Source organism: Schistocerca nitens, chromosome 6 (genome assembly GCF_023898315.1).
Source record: "Schistocerca nitens isolate TAMUIC-IGC-003100 chromosome 6, iqSchNite1.1, whole genome shotgun sequence".
NCBI classification, from domain to species: Eukaryota; Metazoa; Arthropoda; class Insecta; order Orthoptera; family Acrididae; genus Schistocerca; species Schistocerca nitens.
In genome coordinates this window covers 687,866,593-687,886,873 of record NC_064619.1, presented here as the reverse complement: position 1 = coordinate 687,886,873, position 20,281 = coordinate 687,866,593, and the positions used below count along the sequence as shown (strand labels likewise).

General features: G+C 48.0%; 1 protein-coding gene across 1 annotated transcript; it reads right to left on the bottom strand.

The window, feature by feature from the left end:
- Window positions 1-424: 424 nt before the first annotated feature.
- On the bottom strand, window positions 425-18,676 carry LOC126262277 (translation initiation factor IF-2-like). Its single transcript, XM_049958790.1, has 2 exons — window positions 18,502-18,676; window positions 425-981 (listed from the first exon to the last, which is right to left on the bottom strand). The coding sequence occupies exons 1-2, from the start codon at window positions 18,505-18,507 to the stop codon at window positions 529-531; spliced, it is 459 nt and encodes a 152-aa protein (XP_049814747.1). The 5' UTR covers window positions 18,508-18,676; the 3' UTR covers window positions 425-528.
- Window positions 18,677-20,281: the final 1,605 nt, after the last annotated feature.

Sequence of the window (20,281 nt, the reverse complement as noted above, 5' to 3'; positions counted from 1 at the left end):
TAGGGAGAAAGGGGAGGGGGCGATGAACAGGGAGAGGTTGGGTTTAGGAGGTGGATAGGTAGAAGGAGCGAGGTGTTAATGGAGCTAGAGAGGGGAAGCAAGAGGTGAAGAACAGAGAGAGAAAGACAGAGTGGGGGGGAGTGGGGGATGGACAGAGAAAGAGGGGGGATGTGATGGACAGAGCGATAGGAGTGGAGCAGATTGACGGGGAGAGGGAATAGAGAAGCGGGAGAAATAGATGGACAATGGGAGGGAGAAGGACATTTGTAATATGTGTAGCATACAGATATGCGAGAGAAGCTTCAGGGAAAATAATAAAAATTAAAATCTGCCAAATTATCAAAAAACAGAAAGGAAAAACATGAGAAACACTGCAATGTAACTAGAGCTGGTCGTACTGGTACAAGAAACAAAACATACCACATTGTAGAAAAGATATTTATTAAAAAGAAGTGACATCAGTGCAGAGTCTCTAGGAAAGACGAAAGGTAGGACAGGAAGGAAGAAGTCTAGGAACCATCAGTCTGCTCAGGCTGCTTCGACGGAGACGGTGTCGTCAGACGAGACGGCGGCATCGCTGCTGGGGGCGGGAGCCGCCGGTGCGGGGGCGGACGCGGAGGCGGAGTCACTGGCGGGAGCGGCGGCGACGGGGGCGCCGGCGAAGATGAGTCCGGAGCCGGGGATGACGGCGGGGGAGTGCACGAAGGAGAGGTGGGCGGGCGCGACGGCGGGCAGCACGGCGTGGCCGACGGGCACCTGGTGCGCCGTGTAGGACACGGCCACGGGCCGCACCACGTTCTGCACCACGGGGCTGACGGCGGCGTACGCGTGGCCCTCGACCGCGCTGTACGCGAAGTTGCCGCCCAGCCGGTCGGACTGGATGACCGCCGAGTCGAGGCTGGGCGTGCGCACCAGCGCCGCGGGGCCCGCCAGCAGCCCGGCGCTGCACACCGCCAGCGCGCACGACAGCACGAGAGCCACCTGCCGGCAGAGGGGGGCGGCGTCAACACGCACAGTGGGTGCACGGGGTGAGGGGCGAGTCAGAAATGTGTGTGACATCTTACGGGACTTAACTGCTAAGGTCATCAGTCCCTAAGCTTACACACTACTTCACCTAAATTATCCTAAGGACAAACACACACACCCATGCCCGAGGGAGGACTCTAACCTCCGACGGGATAAGCCGCACAGCCCATGACTGCAGCCCCTTAGACCGCACGGCTAATACCGCGCGGCAGGGGCGAGTCCCCGTACCCCTCCAACCCCTGTTTAGCATTGTCACTAAGCAAGTTGGTAGCTATGTTACTTCTTATCAGTTGTTGGTATCTTTTGCAGGAATTCACATTTAAACGTTTTCGCAGTCGCAGTCGAGTTTCAATCTGTAGTCACTGCAGATGTGAGCGGTCACTGTTACACAATTGAGGAGCGCCTAGTGACAAGTGTGAGCTTTAAATGCGAACATTTTATTTTGTTTACAAAATATGACAGTACACATGTGATATGTTACTACTCTGAAAGAAACCTGTGACCACTGGAGACAGTGCCACAAGTTCCTCCAAAAAATCGTAGCACAACACACACACACACACACACACACACACACACACACACACACGAATGTCATATTAACAAATGTAAATCCACCTGATGATGGAGGTTTAAACATTTGAAACGCGTCGTGGAGATAAATAAACAGTGACTGGTAACAGTAAACTTGTTGTTCCATTTAATGACAAGTGTGTGGGTGCGCGAACGACAACACACAGGCCAGACAGTGAGATAGATTACGGGAGTATTCCAGGTGTTACGACGTATAATCAAGTGCCAGCACACCAGTCGGGGACGACATGTCCGAAAGAACAGATACCATCTTACTAAAGATATAGTTCAGGCTCACCGGCCACTTGACCATCTTCTTCTTCTGTGCGAATGCACAAACAGTGCCCGAACTCTTACGGGAATCGGCAACGCGCTACGAGTAATGAGTATAATGGGCGGGGGCACTACGAATGTAGTGCGGGACAACACGTTGAGAATGTGGGTTTCGGGGCAGGCTTGCCAGATATAAATTCCTGCAGTCGCGTTATCGTCTGTGTCCTCGGTGGCTCAGATGGATGCCAGCACGGTAACAGCGTGTTCGGTCAGAGGGTCATTTGCCCTCCGTAAGAATAATAATAAAAAAAACTGAGTTAATGGATCAACGACGAACTGAAACGGTTGTCTTGCGACGTCCGCTCCGAGCAGATGCAACGATCGAAAACGAACAAAATGGAAAAAAAAGATGGATAGAGCGTCTGCCATGTAAGCAGTAGATCCCGGGTTCGAGTCTCGGTCGGGGCACAAATTTTCATCTGTCCCCGTTGACGTATGTCAACGCCTGTAAGCTGCTAAGGGTGTTCATTTCATTGTAATTTCATTCTAACGAGCTGCATGGTCACCGATGGTATCTGTTCTTTCGGATATGTCCGAAAGTACAGATGCCATCTTAGTATATATATGATCTTTTCTCCCTACGTAGGTCGGCGTCGACAAAATACTTTCGCGTTCGTATGAGAAACTTGGTGATTGAAATTTCATGAGAAGATCCCGCCCCAATGAGAAACGCCTTTGTTTTAGTCATTTCCACCCCAAATCCTGTATCATGCCAGTGACATTCTCTCCCTTATTTCTCGGTAATAAAAAACGTGCTGCACTCTTTTGAACTTTCTCGATGTATTCCACTAATCCTATCTGGTAAGTATCCCATATCAGTACACCAAAAGAGGACGGACAAATAGATCTGTTGCATCTTCTAAGTGTTCTGCCAGTTCAAGGCAGTTTTTGGTTCGCCTTTCCTACAACATTTTCTGTGTATTCTTTCCAATTTAAAGTGTTCGTATTTGTAATTCTTGGGTATTTAGTTGAATTTACGGCCTTTGGATTTGTTCCCTTCATCGTGTAACAAACGTTTAACGGATTCCTTGTAGAGTCATGTGGATGACCACACACTTGTCATTATCTAGGATCAAATGCCTATTTTCGCACCATGCAGATATCTTATCTAAATCGTTTTGCAATTCGTTTAGATCTTCAGATGACTTTACTAGCCGATAAACGACAGCATCATCTGCAAACAAGCTAAAAAGGCTGTATAGAATGTCTCTTAAATCATTTATATAGATAAGAAGCAACAGAGGACCTATAACAATACCCTGGGAAACACCAGAATTCACTTCTGTTTTACTAGATGACTTACCGTCAGTTACTACGAACTGTGACCTCTCTGATAGGAAATCACGAATCCAGTAGCATAGGTTAGGTTAGGTTAGTGTTGTTTTAACGTCTCGTCGACAACGAGGTCATTAGAGACGGAGAGCAAGCTCGGGTTAGGGAAGGATGGGGAAGGAAATCGGCCGTGCCCTTTCAAAGGAACCATCCCGGCATTTACCTGAAACGATTTAGGGAAATCACGGAAAACCTAAATCAGGATGGCTGGAGACGGGATTGAACCGTCGTCCTCCCGAATGCGAGTCCAGTGTGCTAACCACAGCGCCACCTCGCTCGGTCCCAGTAGCATAATTGAGACGATATTCCACGAGCACGCAGTTTAATGACAACACGTTTATAAAGAGAACCAAAATTTGAGGATGACTGCAGAACGATTCTACTGCCGCCAACGAGTATTTGACATGAGGATCACGAATATAAGGGAGATTAGGACTCGTACGGAGGTATTTAGTCAGTCGTTTTTCACCCGCTCTGATTTTGGGATGGAACAGGGAAGCAAATGCGTCGCAACGTACGCTCTGCTGTGCACCATACAGTATGTTGCAGAAAATGTGTGTAGATGTAGAAGCAGATGTGACGCTTCTGCGGTAACAGGTTACATGGAGGAGTGTGGCTTCATTAGGCAGTCCTGAGGTCGTGGAGTAAGTTACGCGGAGCGTGCTGTGCCGTGAGTGGATGACCTTGCTCGGCGGGCGCGGGAGCTGCAGAGGTGCAGAGCAGTACAGGATGGGACCGTTGGCCCAGGCCGAGACATCCGGCTGCGGCCACGCCCAGCACGCCGTGGGCCGCCGTTCCGGTGGGCGCCTCCACTAGCGGCATTCCCCATTTTCTGGTCGCCACGTGGGGTGAACAATGGCGGAGGCGTGACCCGCTAACGACCACGGCAGCAGCTGGGGTACTGCGCCGTCTGCTTTGTTTACATACGCCTATAAGCTGCGGGAGAGTACGCCAGAACCTGTCTTTCATACTACAGCGCAGTGTACTCTGAAAGCAAACTTCCTGACAGGTTAATACAGTATACTAAACAGGCAGTGCTCTTTCCAGCTAAGCCATCGGAGCGTCCCTCGCACGCTAACTCAAACCTCCACGTCACCAGCAATAGGTACGACGTATTTTGACGTATACGATATGTGAATTCGATTGAAAAATCGGAAATTTACACGTTTGACGTTGTTGTTGGTTATGGACAATACAACAGAATGGAGTGAGACTTTAATATTCGTTATTTGATGAACGCCTACATCTACATCTACACTACTGGCCATTAAAATTGCTACACCACGAAGATGACGTGCTACAGACGCGAAAATCAACCGACAGGAAGAAGATGCTGTGATATGCAAATGATCAGCTTTTCAGAGCATTCACATAAGGTTGGCGTCGGTGACGACACCTACAACGTGCTAACATGAGGAAAGTTTCCAACCGATTTCTCTTATTTAAACAGCAGTTGACCGGCGTTGCCTGGTGCAACGTTGTTGTCATGCCTCGTGTAAGGAGGAGAAATGCGTACCAACACGTTTCCGACTTTGATAAAGGTCGGATTGTAGCCTATCGCGATTGCGGTTTATCGTATCGCGACATTGCTGCTCGCGTTGGTCGAGATCCAATGACTGTTAGCAGAATACGGAGTCGGTGGGGTCAGGAGGGTAATACGGAACGCCGTGCTGGATCCCAACGGCTTCGTATCACTAGCAGTCGAAATGACAGGCATCTTATCCGCATGGCTGTAACGGATCGTGCAGCCACGTCTCGATCCCTGAGTCAACAGATGGAGACGTTTGCAAGACAACAACCATCTGCACGAACAGTTCGACAACGTTTGCAGCAGCATAGACTATCAGCTCGGAGATATTGGCTGCGGTTACCCTTGACGCTCCGTCACAGACAGGAGCGCCTGCGATGGTGTACTCAACGACGAACCTGCGTGCACGAATGGCAAAACGTCATTTTTTCGGATGAATCCAGGTTGTGTTTACAGCATCATGATGGTCGAATCCGTGTTTGGCGACATCGCGGTGAACGCACATTGGAAGCGTGCGTGTATTCGTCATCGCCATACTGGCGTATCACCCGGCGTGATGGAAGGGGATTGGGGGGGGGGGGGGTGCCATTGGTTACACTTCTCGGTCACCTCTTGTTCGCATTGACGGCACTTTGAACAGTGGACGTTACATTTCAGATGTGTTACGACCCGTGGCTCTATACCCTTCATTCGATTCATGGGAAACCCTACATTTTAGCAGGATAACGCACGACCGCATGTTGCAGGTCCTGTACGGGCCTTTCTGGATACAGAAAACGTTCGACTGCTGCCCTGGCCAGCACATTCTCCAGATCTCTCACCAATTGAAAACGTCTGGTCAATGGTGGCCGAGCAACTGGCTCGTCACAATACGCCAGTCACTACTCTTGATGAACTGTGGTATCGTGTTGAAGCTGTATGGGCAGCTGTACCTGTACACGCCATCCAAACTCTGTTTGACTCAATGTCCAGGCGTATCAAGGCCGTTATTACGGCCAGACGTGGTTGTTCTGGGTACTGATTTCTCAGGATCTATGCACCCAAATCGCGTGAAAATGTAATCACATGTCAGTTCTAGTATAATATATTTGTCCAATAATACCCGTTTATCATCTGCATTTCTTCTTGGTGTGGCAATTTTAATGGTCATTAGTGTACATCGATACTCCTCAGTCCACCTTATGGCGCATGGCGGAGGGCACCCCATAACACTAAATGTCATTTCCTTTCCTGTTCCACACGGAAATAGAACGAGGGAAAACGACAATCTCTATGCCTCCGTATGAACCCTTAATCTCGTATCTTATCTTCGTAGTCCATACGTGCGATGTATGTTGGAGGCGGCAGAATCGTCTGCAGTCGCTTCAAAAGCCGGTTCTCTAAATTCTCTCAACGGTATTCCCATTTGAGTTTCCGAAGCATCCGTGAATCCCTGCTATTCGAATCTACCAGTGAAAAACCTAGCAGCCCGCCTCTGAAATGTTTCGTTGTCTTCTTTCAATCCGAGCTGGTACGGATCCCAAACACTCGAGCAGTACTCAAGAATAGGTCGCACCAGCCTCCTATATGCGGTCTCCTTTATAGGTGAACCATCTTTTCTAGAAATCTCCCAATAAACCGAAGTCGACCATTCGCCTTCTCCACTACCATCCTCGCATGCTCGGTCCACTTCATATCTCTTTGCGACGTTATGCCCAGTAACTTAAACGAGGTGACTGTGTCAAGCAGGATAATACAAATGCCGTATCTGAACTTTACAGGTTTGTTTTTCGTACTCATCAGCATTAATTTACATTTTTCTGCATTTAGAGCTACCTGCCATTCATCATGCCAAATAGAAAAAAAATGGCTCTAAGCACTATGGGTCTTAACATCTGAAGTCATCAGTCGCCTAGACTTAGAACTACTCAAACCTAACTAACCTAAGGACATGACACACATCCATGCCCGAGGCAGGATTCCAACCTGCGACCGTAGCGGTCGCGCGGTTCCAGACTGAAGCGCCTAGATCCGCTCGGCCACCGCGGCCGGCCATGCCAAATAGACATTTCGTCAAACTCATCTGGTATCCTCCTACAGTCACTCAACTTCGACACGTTCCCGTACACGACAGCATCATCAGCAAACAACAGCAGATTGCTGCCCACCCTGGCCGCCAAATCATTTATACACTCCTGGAAATTGAAATAAGAACACCGTGAATTCATTGTCCCAGGAAGGGGAAACTTTATTGACACATTCCTGGGGTCAGATACATCACATGATCACACTGACAGAACCACAGGCACATAGACACAGGCAACAGAGCATGCACAATGTCGGCACTAGTACAGTGTATATCCACCTTTCGCAGCAATGCAGGCTGCTATTCTCCCATGGAGACGATCGTAGAGATGCTGGATGTAGTCCTGTGGAACGGCTTGCCATGCCATTTCCACCTGGCGCCTCAGTTGGACCAGCGTTCGTGCTGGACGTGCAGACCGCGTGAGACGATGCTTCATCCAGTCGCAAACATGCTCAATGGGGGACAGATCCGGAGATCTTGCTGGCCAGGGTAGTTGACTTACACCTTCTAGAGCACGTTGGGTGGCACGGGATACATGCGGACGTGCATTGTCCTGTTGCAACAGCAAGTTCCCTTGCCGGTCTAGGAATGGTAGAACGATGGGTTCGATGACGGTTTGGATGTACCGTGCACTATTCAGTGTCCCCTCGACGATCACCAGTGGTGTACGGCCAGTGTAGGAGATCGCTCCCCACACCATGATGCCGGGTGTTGGCCCTGTGTGCCTCGGTCGTATGCAGTCCTGATTGTGGCGTTCACCTGCACGGCGCCAAACACGCATACGACCATCATTGGCACCAAGGCAGAAGCGACTCTCATCGCTGAAGACGACACGTCTCCATTCGTCCCTCCATTCACGCCTGTCGCGACACCACTGGAGGCGGGCTGCACGATGTTGGGGCGTGAGCGGAAGACGGCCTAACGGTGTGCGGGACCGTAGCCCAGCTTCATGGAGACGGTTGCGAATGGTCCTCGCCGATACCCCAGGAGCAACAGTGTCCCTAATTTGCTGGGAAGTGGCGGTGCGGTCCCCTACGGCACAGCGTAGGATCCTACGGTCTTGGCGTGCATCCGTGCGTCGCTGCGGTCCGGTCCCAGGTCGACGGGCACGTGCACCTTCCGCCGACCACTGGCGACAACATCGATGTACTGTGGAGACCTCACGCCCCACGTGTTGAGCAATTCGGCGGTACGTCCACCCGGCCTCCCGCATGCCCACTATACGCCCTCGCTCAAAGTCCGTCAACTGCACATACGGTTCACGTCCACGCTGTCGCGGCATGCTACTGCGATGGAGCTCCGTATGCCACGGCAAACTGGCTGACACTGACGGCGGCGGTGCACAAATGCTGCGCAGCTAGCGCCATTCGACGGCCAACACCGCGGTTCCTGGTGTGTCCGCTGTGCCGTGCGTGTGATCATTGCTTGTACAGCCCTCTCGCAGTATCCGGAGCAAGTATGGTGGGTCTGACACACCGGTGTCAATGTGTTCTTTTTTCCATTTCCAGGAGTGTATGTATAAAGAATAATATCGGCCCTATCACACTTCCCCGGTCCTCTCCTAACAATAACCTTGTCTCTGATGAACATTCACAGTCAAGGACAACATATTGTGTTCTGTAACTTAAGAAGTCTTTGAGACACTCGCATATCGGTAAATCTATTCCATATGTTGCTACCGCATTCGCGGCGCAGTGTGTGGCGTACCTAGCTGTGCAGTTCCCCCAGAAGTGCACTGTCGTAGCGGTGCAGTGGAGTTGCCACCACGTTCTCCAGATTCAACTCCTTTGGTTTTTTCCTGTGGGGTCGCGTCGAAGCACTCTATTATGCCGGATCCGGTGGGGTCGCGTCAAAGCACTGGTTTATACGGGGTCTGGTTCATCTTAAGCAGCTGATTGCTCATGCGTGCGGTCAAATTTGGCCGGACCTGTTGGTTAAAGTTCATCAGGACTGGATTCGGAGGATAGTATTAACCCTCCGACTTAATGGACAGCATATCGGAGCGTTCCTGTGACTGTTGGTGTTCCCTCTGGAGTATGTAACGTCGGTTTAACGCCTTTTCGGTACGTAACACTCTCGCTGCCGAGGGTATCACTTCTGCCACACAAAGTTGGTTATGACTCGAGACTGAATAAAGCTATGTCCAAAATAACAACGCCATCGCTTTTCTAGTGAAATTCTCCATGTGTTTGATATGTCGCATGACCACGTTCCCATTCAAAATCATCGACTTGAATCCAAGATGGCGGCTTTCAAGATGGCCGCCAAGTTTACCCCTCTAATCTTTTTCTTGTATAGGCGCTTTGTTTTTGCGACTCCGTTTGGATTTTATGAGGGTGTTTGCCGGCCGAAGTGGCCGTGCGGTTCTAGGCGCTGCAGTCTGGAACCGCGAGACCGTTACGGTCGCAGGTTCGAATCCTGCCTCGGGCATGGATGTGTGTTATGTCCTTAGGTTAGTTAGGTTTAACTAGTTCTACGTTCTAGGGGCCTAATGACCTCAGAAGTTGAGTCCCATAGTGCTCAGAGCCATTTTTTTTATGAGGGTGTTTCCGGACTTGTACTATACGTAGAGAAGATCATCACAAGTGAACGGAAAGAAAGCCTTTGACAAAGAATTTTGTGAAACTAAGTGTTTCTGAACACTTAATTCGAAAAGAGGTTTCCTTATTTTGTGGATGAGAACACGGTCTTCTTGCTGACGTCAAACTCTGTGCCTACGTAGTGATATTAGAGATCTGCAAGGTGAGGACGGTGCTTCGGAAAGAGACTTCGGGACAGAGGATGAGATGGCCGGCTGCGAGGAGACGCCTGCTGGCGACGTAGATCTGCGGCTCTCGGCCGCGACCTCGCTGTGTCTGTGTTAAGTCAAGGTGGGACGCCGGCGGTTGCGTCACGCACTCTCATTTTCATCGGAGGCGAACCGCGGCGCATCGTTTCCACACGGCTCACGGCCGCTAACGGCGTTCTCCACTTCTCCGCGACAGTTTCGAATGCACCGCGGGCGAATCGACTAAGATGTTATTCGGTTTTCGAATGTATTTATTTTGTAACATTATCGTTATTTATTTTTGTCTACAAGGACCAGAAAAATTCAATACATTTGCCTAAACTGGTGGAGAAATCTAACTCAGTTCTGATCAAATTCCTGATCAACACACCATTACTTGTAATACACAGATTTTACTCAACCCCTTACCGTAAATTACCGCTCAACGAGATCCACTACTATTAGAAACGCGTCGTGAAAGCAAGTAAGCAAAGTAAACGAGTCTGTCACCATCCTGAAAGCTGGTTTCAACACCAAGGTGCTTCACCCTGCGTTGTCCTATTGGATGCGGTGCCGCCTTGCCCGACTCTGACCTTTTAAACTTAAACACTCTGTCCCACGTGGACCTGTAGTTTGACGTAGGCTCTCAAAGAAGGTACTGCTGTGTATTTCTCACATTAACAACACACTGACAGTGGTGAAAAAACGACAAATGTTTGAAAAAATCCGCCGCGCGGAGAAGCCGTGCGGTTTTAGGCGTCATGTCACGGACTGCGCGGCCACTCCCACCGGAGGTTTGAGTCCTCCGTCGGGCATGGGTGTTTGTGTTGTTCTTAACATAAGTTAGTTTAAGTAATGTGTAAGACTAGGGACCGATGACCTAAGCGGTTTGGTCTCTCAGGAATTCACACACATTTGAACATTTGATTTGGAAAAATCTTTGGAATCACTGAGGCAACACATCGAACATTTCAGATTCGTAATTTCTTACTTTTGCTGCCATCTAGCCTCACCCAAAGAATACATAGCCAGATGAAGAAAGTGAAGCACCCAGAAGACATGTAACTTTGCATATGTACACACCATCGGCGAGTATAAAAATGATTATAGCTGCAATTCCTTGGGACAGGCAAACGGCCACCACAGCGCAGTGTTGTTCGTATTTTGTGTTGTCACCACACCTCGTAGAACATATACACTGACGAGCCGAAACATTGTGACCACCTTCTAAATAGCTTGTTGGGACATCTTTGGAGCGCAATACATCACCGATTCTGCGTATCATCTGTTCTACAGTTTGTTGGGAGGTATGCGGGAGAGGATGTCCGAGTGGAGGTCATGTAATTCCCGTAAATAACGGCCCGATGATCTGTCTACATGGTGATGGCACCTTATAGCGACCCAGATGGGTTCGATAGGATACACATCCGGCAATTCTGGTGACAAAGACATCAACGTGAGTTCACTGTCGTGTTCCCCAAACCACTGTAGCACAATTCCAGCTTTGAGACACGGACAATTATCCTGTTGAAAGACGACGTCGCTGTCGTGGAAGACATCAAGGATGAAGGGGTGCAGGTGGTCCGCAGCCGTCAACGTGTCTTCGATTACTACGAAAGGGCCCATCCAGGAGCAGGGGAATGTCTGTCATAGCATCAAACTGTTCCGATCAGTCTGCGTCCACAGCGCGGTGCACGTTATGGAGATGACCATCGTCCTGGTGTAACAAGTGTCCATTAATCCGCGATCCAATCCCACTGATCCCGTGCCCACTGCAATTGTAATTTATGATGTCGTTGTGTCAACATGGGAAGACGTAGGGGTCGCCTGCTGCGGAGTCCAATGTTCAGCTCGGTGCGCTGAATGGTGTGCTCCGGAACACTTTTGTCTGCACCAGCATTGTGCTTTTTTGCGAGATATGCCATAGATCGCCGTCTATCCTACGTTACAGGGCAGGCAATTCTCCGAAGTCCATGTTCTGTGTGGACGGCCAACCGTTTAGCGCCTAGCAGTAGTTTCACTGTGGTATCAGTTTCCACAGCTGTTCACGACAGTAGCACGTGAACACTCGGCCAGCTACCCCGCTTTCGAGATACTCGTTCATGGGCTCTGGGTAATCATGATCTGGCCTGTGTCGAAGACACATTGCTCCATTTTCGGCCCGTATCGTCGCGAGAATGTCTGCCCCATTCGCTTCTGCTCCGCTTATATACTTTCCTTACCTCGTTACTTTCCCGCAACGTCATCAGACGACATCCAATCTGACGGTGGGCCATGGGAATAAGGCTTTGGTTTATCAGGGTACAGGGCGTCAAGAACGTCAGATGTTGCACGATCAACGTGAAGGACCCGGAGATGCTTGTTTCTCGTGCGAGACAGCACTTCACAGAACTTGAAAGGGGTCTCAGTGTCAGTAGCTATGTGATCGGCTGGTCGAATAGTGGCATATACAGATTTGTGGACCATTTGGATGTGACAGTGCCGCATTGGTGGACTGCATGGGAACGAGAGTTCAGGCAGACTCGTCGTCGGGGTTCCGTTCGGCCACGCCTGACCAGCACAATGGACGATCGCCGTACTGTGCACCGTGCACATCGTGACCCCTTCACATCTGCAGCAGCCCTCGAGGACAGGTAATGGACTCCTTGCAGCACTGTGTTATCCCACATTATATGTCGGAAACTAGCAGCAACTGGACTAGACAAATATTGACGAATGTGTAGACTACCATTAACACCACAACACAATCGACTGCGTTTGGAGTGGTGCCGTGAACGCGAAGCCTGGACTCTGACGAACGGCGTCGCATTGCGTGGAGCGATGAATCGAGCTTCTGCATTGCCCAGATGACGATCGTCGGGCGAATATGGTGGCGACCTGGGGAGAGCTGCCATTGTTACAATCTTTTGTAGAGGCACAGCGGTGTTATTTCCGGTGTCATGGCCTGGGGAGCCGCCTGTTATAGCTTAAGATTGGTTGGTTGGTGGATTTGTGGGAGGGGACCAAACAGCGAGGTCGTTAGTCCCATCGGATTAGGTAAGGATGGGAAAGGAAGTCGGCTGTGCCCTTTGAAAGGAACCATCCAACCATTTGCCAGAAGTGATTTAGGGAAATCACGGAAAACCTAAATGAGGATGGGCAGACGCGGGTTTGAACCGTCGTCCTCCCGAATGCGAGTGTGCTAACCACTGCGTCACCTCGCGCGGTAGAACTTACGGTCATGGCTCCTAGTGACTGAGGTAACTCTGAATGTAGATGTCTCTTGTGACAGCATAGTAGTAACATTTTTCAACAGGATAATGCTTGACCTCACACGGCACGTGTATCCATGAACTGTCTGCGTGATGTCGAGGTACTCCCGTGGCCAGAAATACCCCCAGATCTGCTACCCATCCCTCCATAGAGTTTGCGTGGCACCTGTTCGAACGTCCACTCTGTCCCCGTTGTAGTATGCAGGATATCAAGGACCAGTTACAACAGCTGTGGACCAACATTCCCCAACACAGAAAACCCTTAAAACCTGAATCGCTGCGTGCATCCAGGTCGAAGGGAATGCAACGTTACGCAGATCAGTGGACTCATACTGCGTACCTCTTTGTAAATTTCACACGATTTGTAACCACTGAAAAGAATCACATGCGTTCTCAAGTCAAGCTTCATTTCGTTTCCTCTTCCTCTTCTAGGTGCTTCCCTCTTTTTGGCAGATAGTATGATTCAGTTTCTCACCGATGTTTAAGCGTCCTTTCAACAAGTGTACCTTAGTCATAACTGTTAATTTGCCAGTTTCTTTTTGTTTTCCTTTTCCTGTGGAAGACCAAAGAAATTTGTCGAGGCATAACACAGCTTTGTGGGTCTTGAAATTGTAACAATAAACACAACTGTAAACTACCAGTGGCTAGTAAATCTGTACCTATCTTTCACAATCCCCGTGCCGGCCGGAGCGGCCGAGCGGTTCTAGGCGCTACAGTCTGGAACCGCGCGACCGCCACGGTCGCAGGTTCGAATCCTGCCTCGGGCATGGATGTGTGTGATGTCCTTAGGTTAGTTAGGTTTAAGTATTTCTAAGTTCTAGGGGACTGATGACCTCAGAAATTAACTCCCGTAGTGCTCAGAGCCATTTGAACCATTTTTGAACAATCCCCGTAGCTAATTGTTATTATTGTGGTCTCCAAGGCCGAGAATACATTACTGGAGCATTCCATGATGGTGTAACCTATGCAAGCCTCTTCATCTCTGCATAGGTATTGCAACCAACATCTTTCTTCAATTTTATCTCCCACACTTCCCTCCGTGATAAAATTCAAATGTGAGGGTATTAATTAATACCAAACAAAACTTGATGAAAATACATCAACAGTCTCATTTTGTCTTTTCGGGACTCACTGAATATTTGGTGTAAGACTATACGCGAATGTACAGCCAAGTTGAGATGAGCACAGATTATTACTTTCACAAATACTCTCATACGTCTTTTTTAAGGTGAGGGAAAAGCGATAGTGGATAATACTTTTAACTGTATTCTCTTTCGGTCAGTTTTAAGTCGAATTTCTGTAGAAAATATACCATCCGGCCGTGTATTCATACGTTTCACATTGACATTCTGGCGTGAAACGTAAACCATAAGTACGAGAAGAGTCGCTCCTTCCCGTAAAGAGTTTTGACATCAATTTCCACCAGGAAGCGCGATCTCGTGTTATGCACTGAGACGCGTGGATACATCTGTAAGAGCGCATTATTGACAAAAGTAACTAATCTATGATGTTAAGCCATTAGACTGATATTCCTTATCCCCTAACCCGATGTTATTGTTTGGATACACGATAAATTAAGACACAGCTTTCGATAAGTTGGTAAGAAAACATTTCGTGGGTAATCTTCATTTTCTCAGTAGTCTCTCAATATTTCCTATCTGTATGTCTTGATTAATCCATATAATATTATACCAACACATGTGTCAAATGAACTCGTGTTAAGGATTATTTTTGCCTACCGCCAGAAGAAAAAGGTATTACTTTGTTATTAACACGGTCTAGTTTTGAATTTCTAAACTTGAGCATCTAGGTGGGGTGCTACATCTGCGCCCGCGGGATTAGCCGAGCGGTCTAGGGCGCTGCAGTCATGGACTGTGCGGCTGGTCCCGGCGGACGTTCAAGTCCTCCCTCGGGCATGGGTGTGTGTGTGTTTGTCCTTAGGATAGTTTAGGTTAAGTAGTGTGTAAGCTTAGGGACTGATGACCTTAGCAGTTAAGTCCCATAAGATTTCACACACATTTGAACATTTTTTTGTTAGCTCTGCACAAATGACTCACGCGGCAATAATATTGAAGCAGTGCTATTGCATGTTTTTGGTGTATTTAGCAGGATCATAGATAACAGATTATTGGAATGTGTTAAACCCTTAGGGATTACAAACTCCCTGTTGGATTCTGTCTCAGGTTCTTCGGCCGACGTTTGTTTCATGATTTTTCTGACATTTTGCAAGCACAGGTTGGTGCCACTGTTAAAATTTCTCCCTACATTATTGCTGGTGAGAGTGAAGCTTTAACAATGCTAGCCACACGTGCTGGCGAAACGCAAGAAAAATTATCAGATAAACATCGGCCGAAGAACGCGAGACAGAAGCCAACAGGCAGTTTGTCAACAAGTGACCAGGAAAGCCTTAATAACCTTAGGCATTAGTTTCAGTGCAGTCAGAAGGAGCAATAGAGGGCAATAATTGTAGAAGCAGGTTACAATATATACAAGAAATAACTGAGAATGTTGCTCGTAGGTGACATTCTGAGGTGAAAAAATTACCACAAGGGAGATACCAACAGCAATACATGAAAGAAAAATAGTAGAGGTAACAGAGTGAATCCCCGTGGGAGATCAATTTTCTGAGGAGGTTTTCGAGTTTAGAGTGCTGCATTAAGTCTCAGATGACGGAAATTCATGGACTAATAGCTCTTTTGACGCGACTTCTCATTTTGTGTATAAAGGCAATAGGTGAGAACTAAAAGTAAGGCTGTCAGTGGGTCACTACCTGAAACTTCTTGTATATTGGATAGACATAACTCGAATGTGATACATAACTGCGTCATCCACTAACAATAAGACACCAGAATAGTTTCCATGGTACTAGATGGGTCCATAAAGTATATACAAGGAATCATTGAGGATTTTAGATGTACTTACTAATATGAGATGGGCAGAATGTTACATAAAACATATCAATCAGAAGAGTGATAAAAAATAATAGACGTAATAGAATGAATACCTGTGGGACATCCGTTCCCTGTGCACCATTTCCAGTTAGGAACGTTACATTGTATCAGAAATTAATAACTCATTTTTCGGTTGCTACTTCTTTTGTGCATGAAGACAAAAGGCTGCAACTAAAAGAGAATTTGTCAGAGGGTCACAGCCTGGAAGATACAGCAAGTATCTCTGGCACATATTATTTGAGTGTGATACATAACGGCATGGTCCAGAAATACCACTGAAGCAGCGTCATCAGTCTTTCGTCCTGTATACGAGGGTCGTTCAACAAGTAATGCCACACATTTTTTTAAAAAGCCATTAATATATGTAGACAAACGTCGTTGTTGGTGCTTCACATTTGATGTCTGTTCCGTGCGCCGGTGAAGTTTAGAACCGTTCTGGCAGATGGCAGAGTCGTAGTACAGCGTCAAAATGGCGTCTATATACGACTTACGTTACAAGCAGCGTGCTGTTATTGAATTCTTGTGTACAGAAAAAGAAACCGTGATGAACATCCATAAACGTTTGTGTGCAGTGTACGGCGATGCAGCAGTTGATAGGAGTACAGTTGGGCGATGGGTAAAGAAACAGAGCTCCACGATCAGCCACGCTTGGGACGTATTGTCACAGCCACTGCTCCAGACAAGCTGAATCGTGCGGATGCCATTATTCGTGCCGACCGGCGCATCAGAACTCGATAACTGGCTCTACAGTTGTCGGTCACGATTGGCAGTGCGTCTGCAATGATCGAGACTCTCGGATATTGAGAGAGGTGCTCCCGGTGGGTTCCACGAATGCTCACGGCAGACCACAAGATACAAAGAAAGGCTGTTTCATCTGAAATGTTGGACCGTTTTGAGGCCGACGGAGAGACCTTTCTGTCACGGATCGTTATGGTGGGCGGAAGCTGGGTGCATCACTTTGCGCCGGAAACAAAAAGGCAGTCAATGGAGCGGCATCATCCTCATTCACCACAAAAGAAGAAATTGAAGAGAATCTCTGCTGCCGGAAAAGTCATGGTGACTATCTTCCATGAGCGTGATGGCGTCATTCCAGTGGATGTGATGCGAAGAAGGTCAAGCATCAATTCAGCGGCATACGTGACCTCTGAATAAACTCAAGAACAGTTTCCGACGTGTTCGATCGGACAAGAATCCAGCATAAATCTTTGTCCAACACGATAATGCACGCCCACACACAAGAACCCGGGAACACATTGTCAAACTGGGTTGGAAATCATTGGCTCACCCACCGTACAGTCCAGACCCGGCACGCTCGGAGTACCATCTTTTTGCGTCGCTTAAATATTCTCTTTGGGGGAAACACTTTGAAGATGAAAGTGTCAGTCATGCAGTGGAAACATGGCTTCGCCTTGTAATGGTTCTTTATTCACGTGACCATTACGGCACTCCAACACCAGTTCTCGATACCAGTAATATCGTACTACTTTTCTGCGAAGTAACAAACATATTTTTGTGACAATATTCACATTTGGTTTTATTAATGTATAGGTACCCCGATGTATCGATATATTACAGTGATATGGTTCTTGTGTGTATTCAATTCTGTGAGACTGTCATAATCTTTAACCTACTTGTAACCGTTTTGGCGCGAATGCGCACAGAACAGTCTTTATTTCACTTTGCAGAAGTGAAGTTGTTATTTCGCTTTGTAAAAGAACAGTCAAGTCTTGTGTTTGGTTAAAGCAGAAATTAAATACATGAAGATTGATACAAAACTGTTTTCTTGATGATGTGACAATCAAGAAGAAGTATATGTGAATTTACAAGAAGTTTAATAAAAATGTGGACCGTGAACACAAAGTCAAAAATTATTTCTACCATACCATTGTTCTGATCTGGGATTGTTTGATTATTAAGAATTTCCTGAAAAAGACGCATTTGTTAGGACTTCAAATATTGCTAAAATACAGATCTGGACCTTCTAGCAGTCAAAGTGGAATCACCCTTGAATCAACAAGATGAGCCATAACAACTCGACGAAATCTACGTAGCAATCCATTCAATATAAGTGCCAAAATTAATGACTTTTTTACAGTGACTTCATTATTTCCGTTCTGACGATACCATCCACAGTCAATAACTTTTTTGTTGCCCGATAAAGCGAACATATGCCGCGTGAGCAACATTATTAATCTGATTTATAACCTACTTTGAAAGTGGTGGTATTGTTGGAGCTTTTACCAACAGGGAATACGTGCTCTTCCACAACGTTGGCGTATGGCCATAGACTACGTGGAAGAAGAGGAAGTGGACAAGGCATGTTGAAGCATATTGTCATCAAATTCTGGCTCTTAACAGTAAACATATTCTGAGAAAAAAAGTGGGTCATTACTTATTGAACGAGCCTCGTATATCAGCACAATGAGTAGTGGAGGACATAAAATGAATCCCTTTGGAAGGTCACTATGAATTTAGTGTGTTTCTTGAGTAGTAACACATTTGGACGTTTCTGCGTGTTTTGTATAGGAAGACACCTACAGTAAGCTACTACCTGGAACTTCTTGGTACTTCCCGTCACATACAGCTAGAATGTAGATGTACAGAGACAGAGAGAGAGAGAGAGAGAAAGAGAGAGAGAGAGGTAAAGGTGAGATGTGAGAGCGGCTTGTACGCACCTTCATGTCTGCTGCTGGGTGCTGATGTGGAGCTCTGCGGTGCGAGTCAGTGCTTCGGGAAGCGCGGCCGCGTCTTTTATAGGGCGCGGCCCGCCGTCCCGCCACGCCCAGGCGTGTAACGCGACGCTGCCCGGCCACATCCCAGCCGCGCCGTTTGGGCGGACCGGCGCCCAGCGCGACGCGGACCGCTGCAAGGCCACGCCGGCCGAGTCGGTGTCCGCTTCCAGCGGTTCCAGCGGTGGCTGGAGCTGGAGGCCGCACCGCACAGTGGCCGCGTCACACGGCCGCTAGCTGATCCGCCGGCGTCACCTCCACAAGGAGGACGGCGGGTGTCGTCGACACGGGCGGCGTCCACAGTACCACTAAAAGCAATGTAGTCATTATTGGCCAGATATAGCAATCGCGCCCCGTACAAATTTAGTGACGCACGGGCTGAACATTAACCTTAGCCTTGAAGACAGCTTCCACTCTCGCAGCATACGTTCAATCGAGTGCTGTAAGGTTTCTTGGGGAATGGCAGCCCATGCTTCACGGAGTGCTGCACTGAGGAGAGGTATCGACGTCCGTGGGTGAGGCCTGGCACGAAGTCGGCGTTCTAAAACATCCCAAAGGTGTTTTATAGGATTCAGGTCAGGACTCTGTGGAAGCCAGTCCATTACAAGGATGTTACTGTCGCGTAAGCACTCCACCACAGGCCGTGCATTATGAACAGGTGCTCGATCGTGTTCAAAGATGCATTCGCAATCGCAGAAATGCTCTTCAACAGTGGGAAGCAAGAAGGTGCTTAAAATATCAATGTAGGCCTGTGCTGTGATAGTGCCACGCAAAACAACAAAGAGTACAAGCCCCCTCCATGAAAAACACGACCACACCATAACACCACCGCCTCCAAATTTTACAGTTGACACTACACACGCTGGCAGATGACGTTCACCGGGCATTCGCTATACCTACACCCTGCCATTGGATCGCCGCATTGTGTACCGTGATTCGTCACTCCACGGAACGTTTTTCCACTGTTCAATCATCCAATGTTTACACCTCTTACACCAAGCGAGGACTCGTTTGGTATTTACCGGCGTGATGTGTGGCTTATGCGCAGCTGCTCCACCATGAAATCCGAGTATTCTCACTCCTGCCTAACTGTCACATGACTTGCAGTGGATCCTGATGCAGTTTGGGATTCCTGTGTGATGGTCTGGACAGATGTCTGCCTATTAAACATTACGACCATCTTCAGCCGTCGGCGGTCTCTGTCAATCAGCAGACGAGTTCGACCTGTACGCTTTTGTGCTGTACGTGTCCACTTCACTATCACATCGGATACAGTGAACCTAGGGATGTTTAGGAGTGTGGAAATCTTGCGTACAGACGTATAACACAAGTGACACCGATCTGCCACCGTTCGAAGTCCATTAGTTCCGCGGAGCGCCCCATTCTCCTCTCACGATAATGACTACTGAGGTCGCTGATATGGAGTACCTGTCAGTAGGTGGCAGCAAAATGCACCTACTATGAAAAACACATGTTTTTGGGGGTGTCTGGATACTTTTGACCACATAGTGTAAATCGCCGCGTGTTTTGATTTTATTGACTTAGAAGTTGACATTTCTTAGTGCTGCATGGGACCGCAGGTCTTAGTGTGTGACATAAATTGTAGCTTATTACCTCTACCCGTTTCTGAGGAAAAGATTTTTAACATTCGGAGAGACAGACAGACAGACAGACAACGAAGTGGTCCTACACGGTTTGTTTTTAGCGATTGTAGTACAGAACGCTG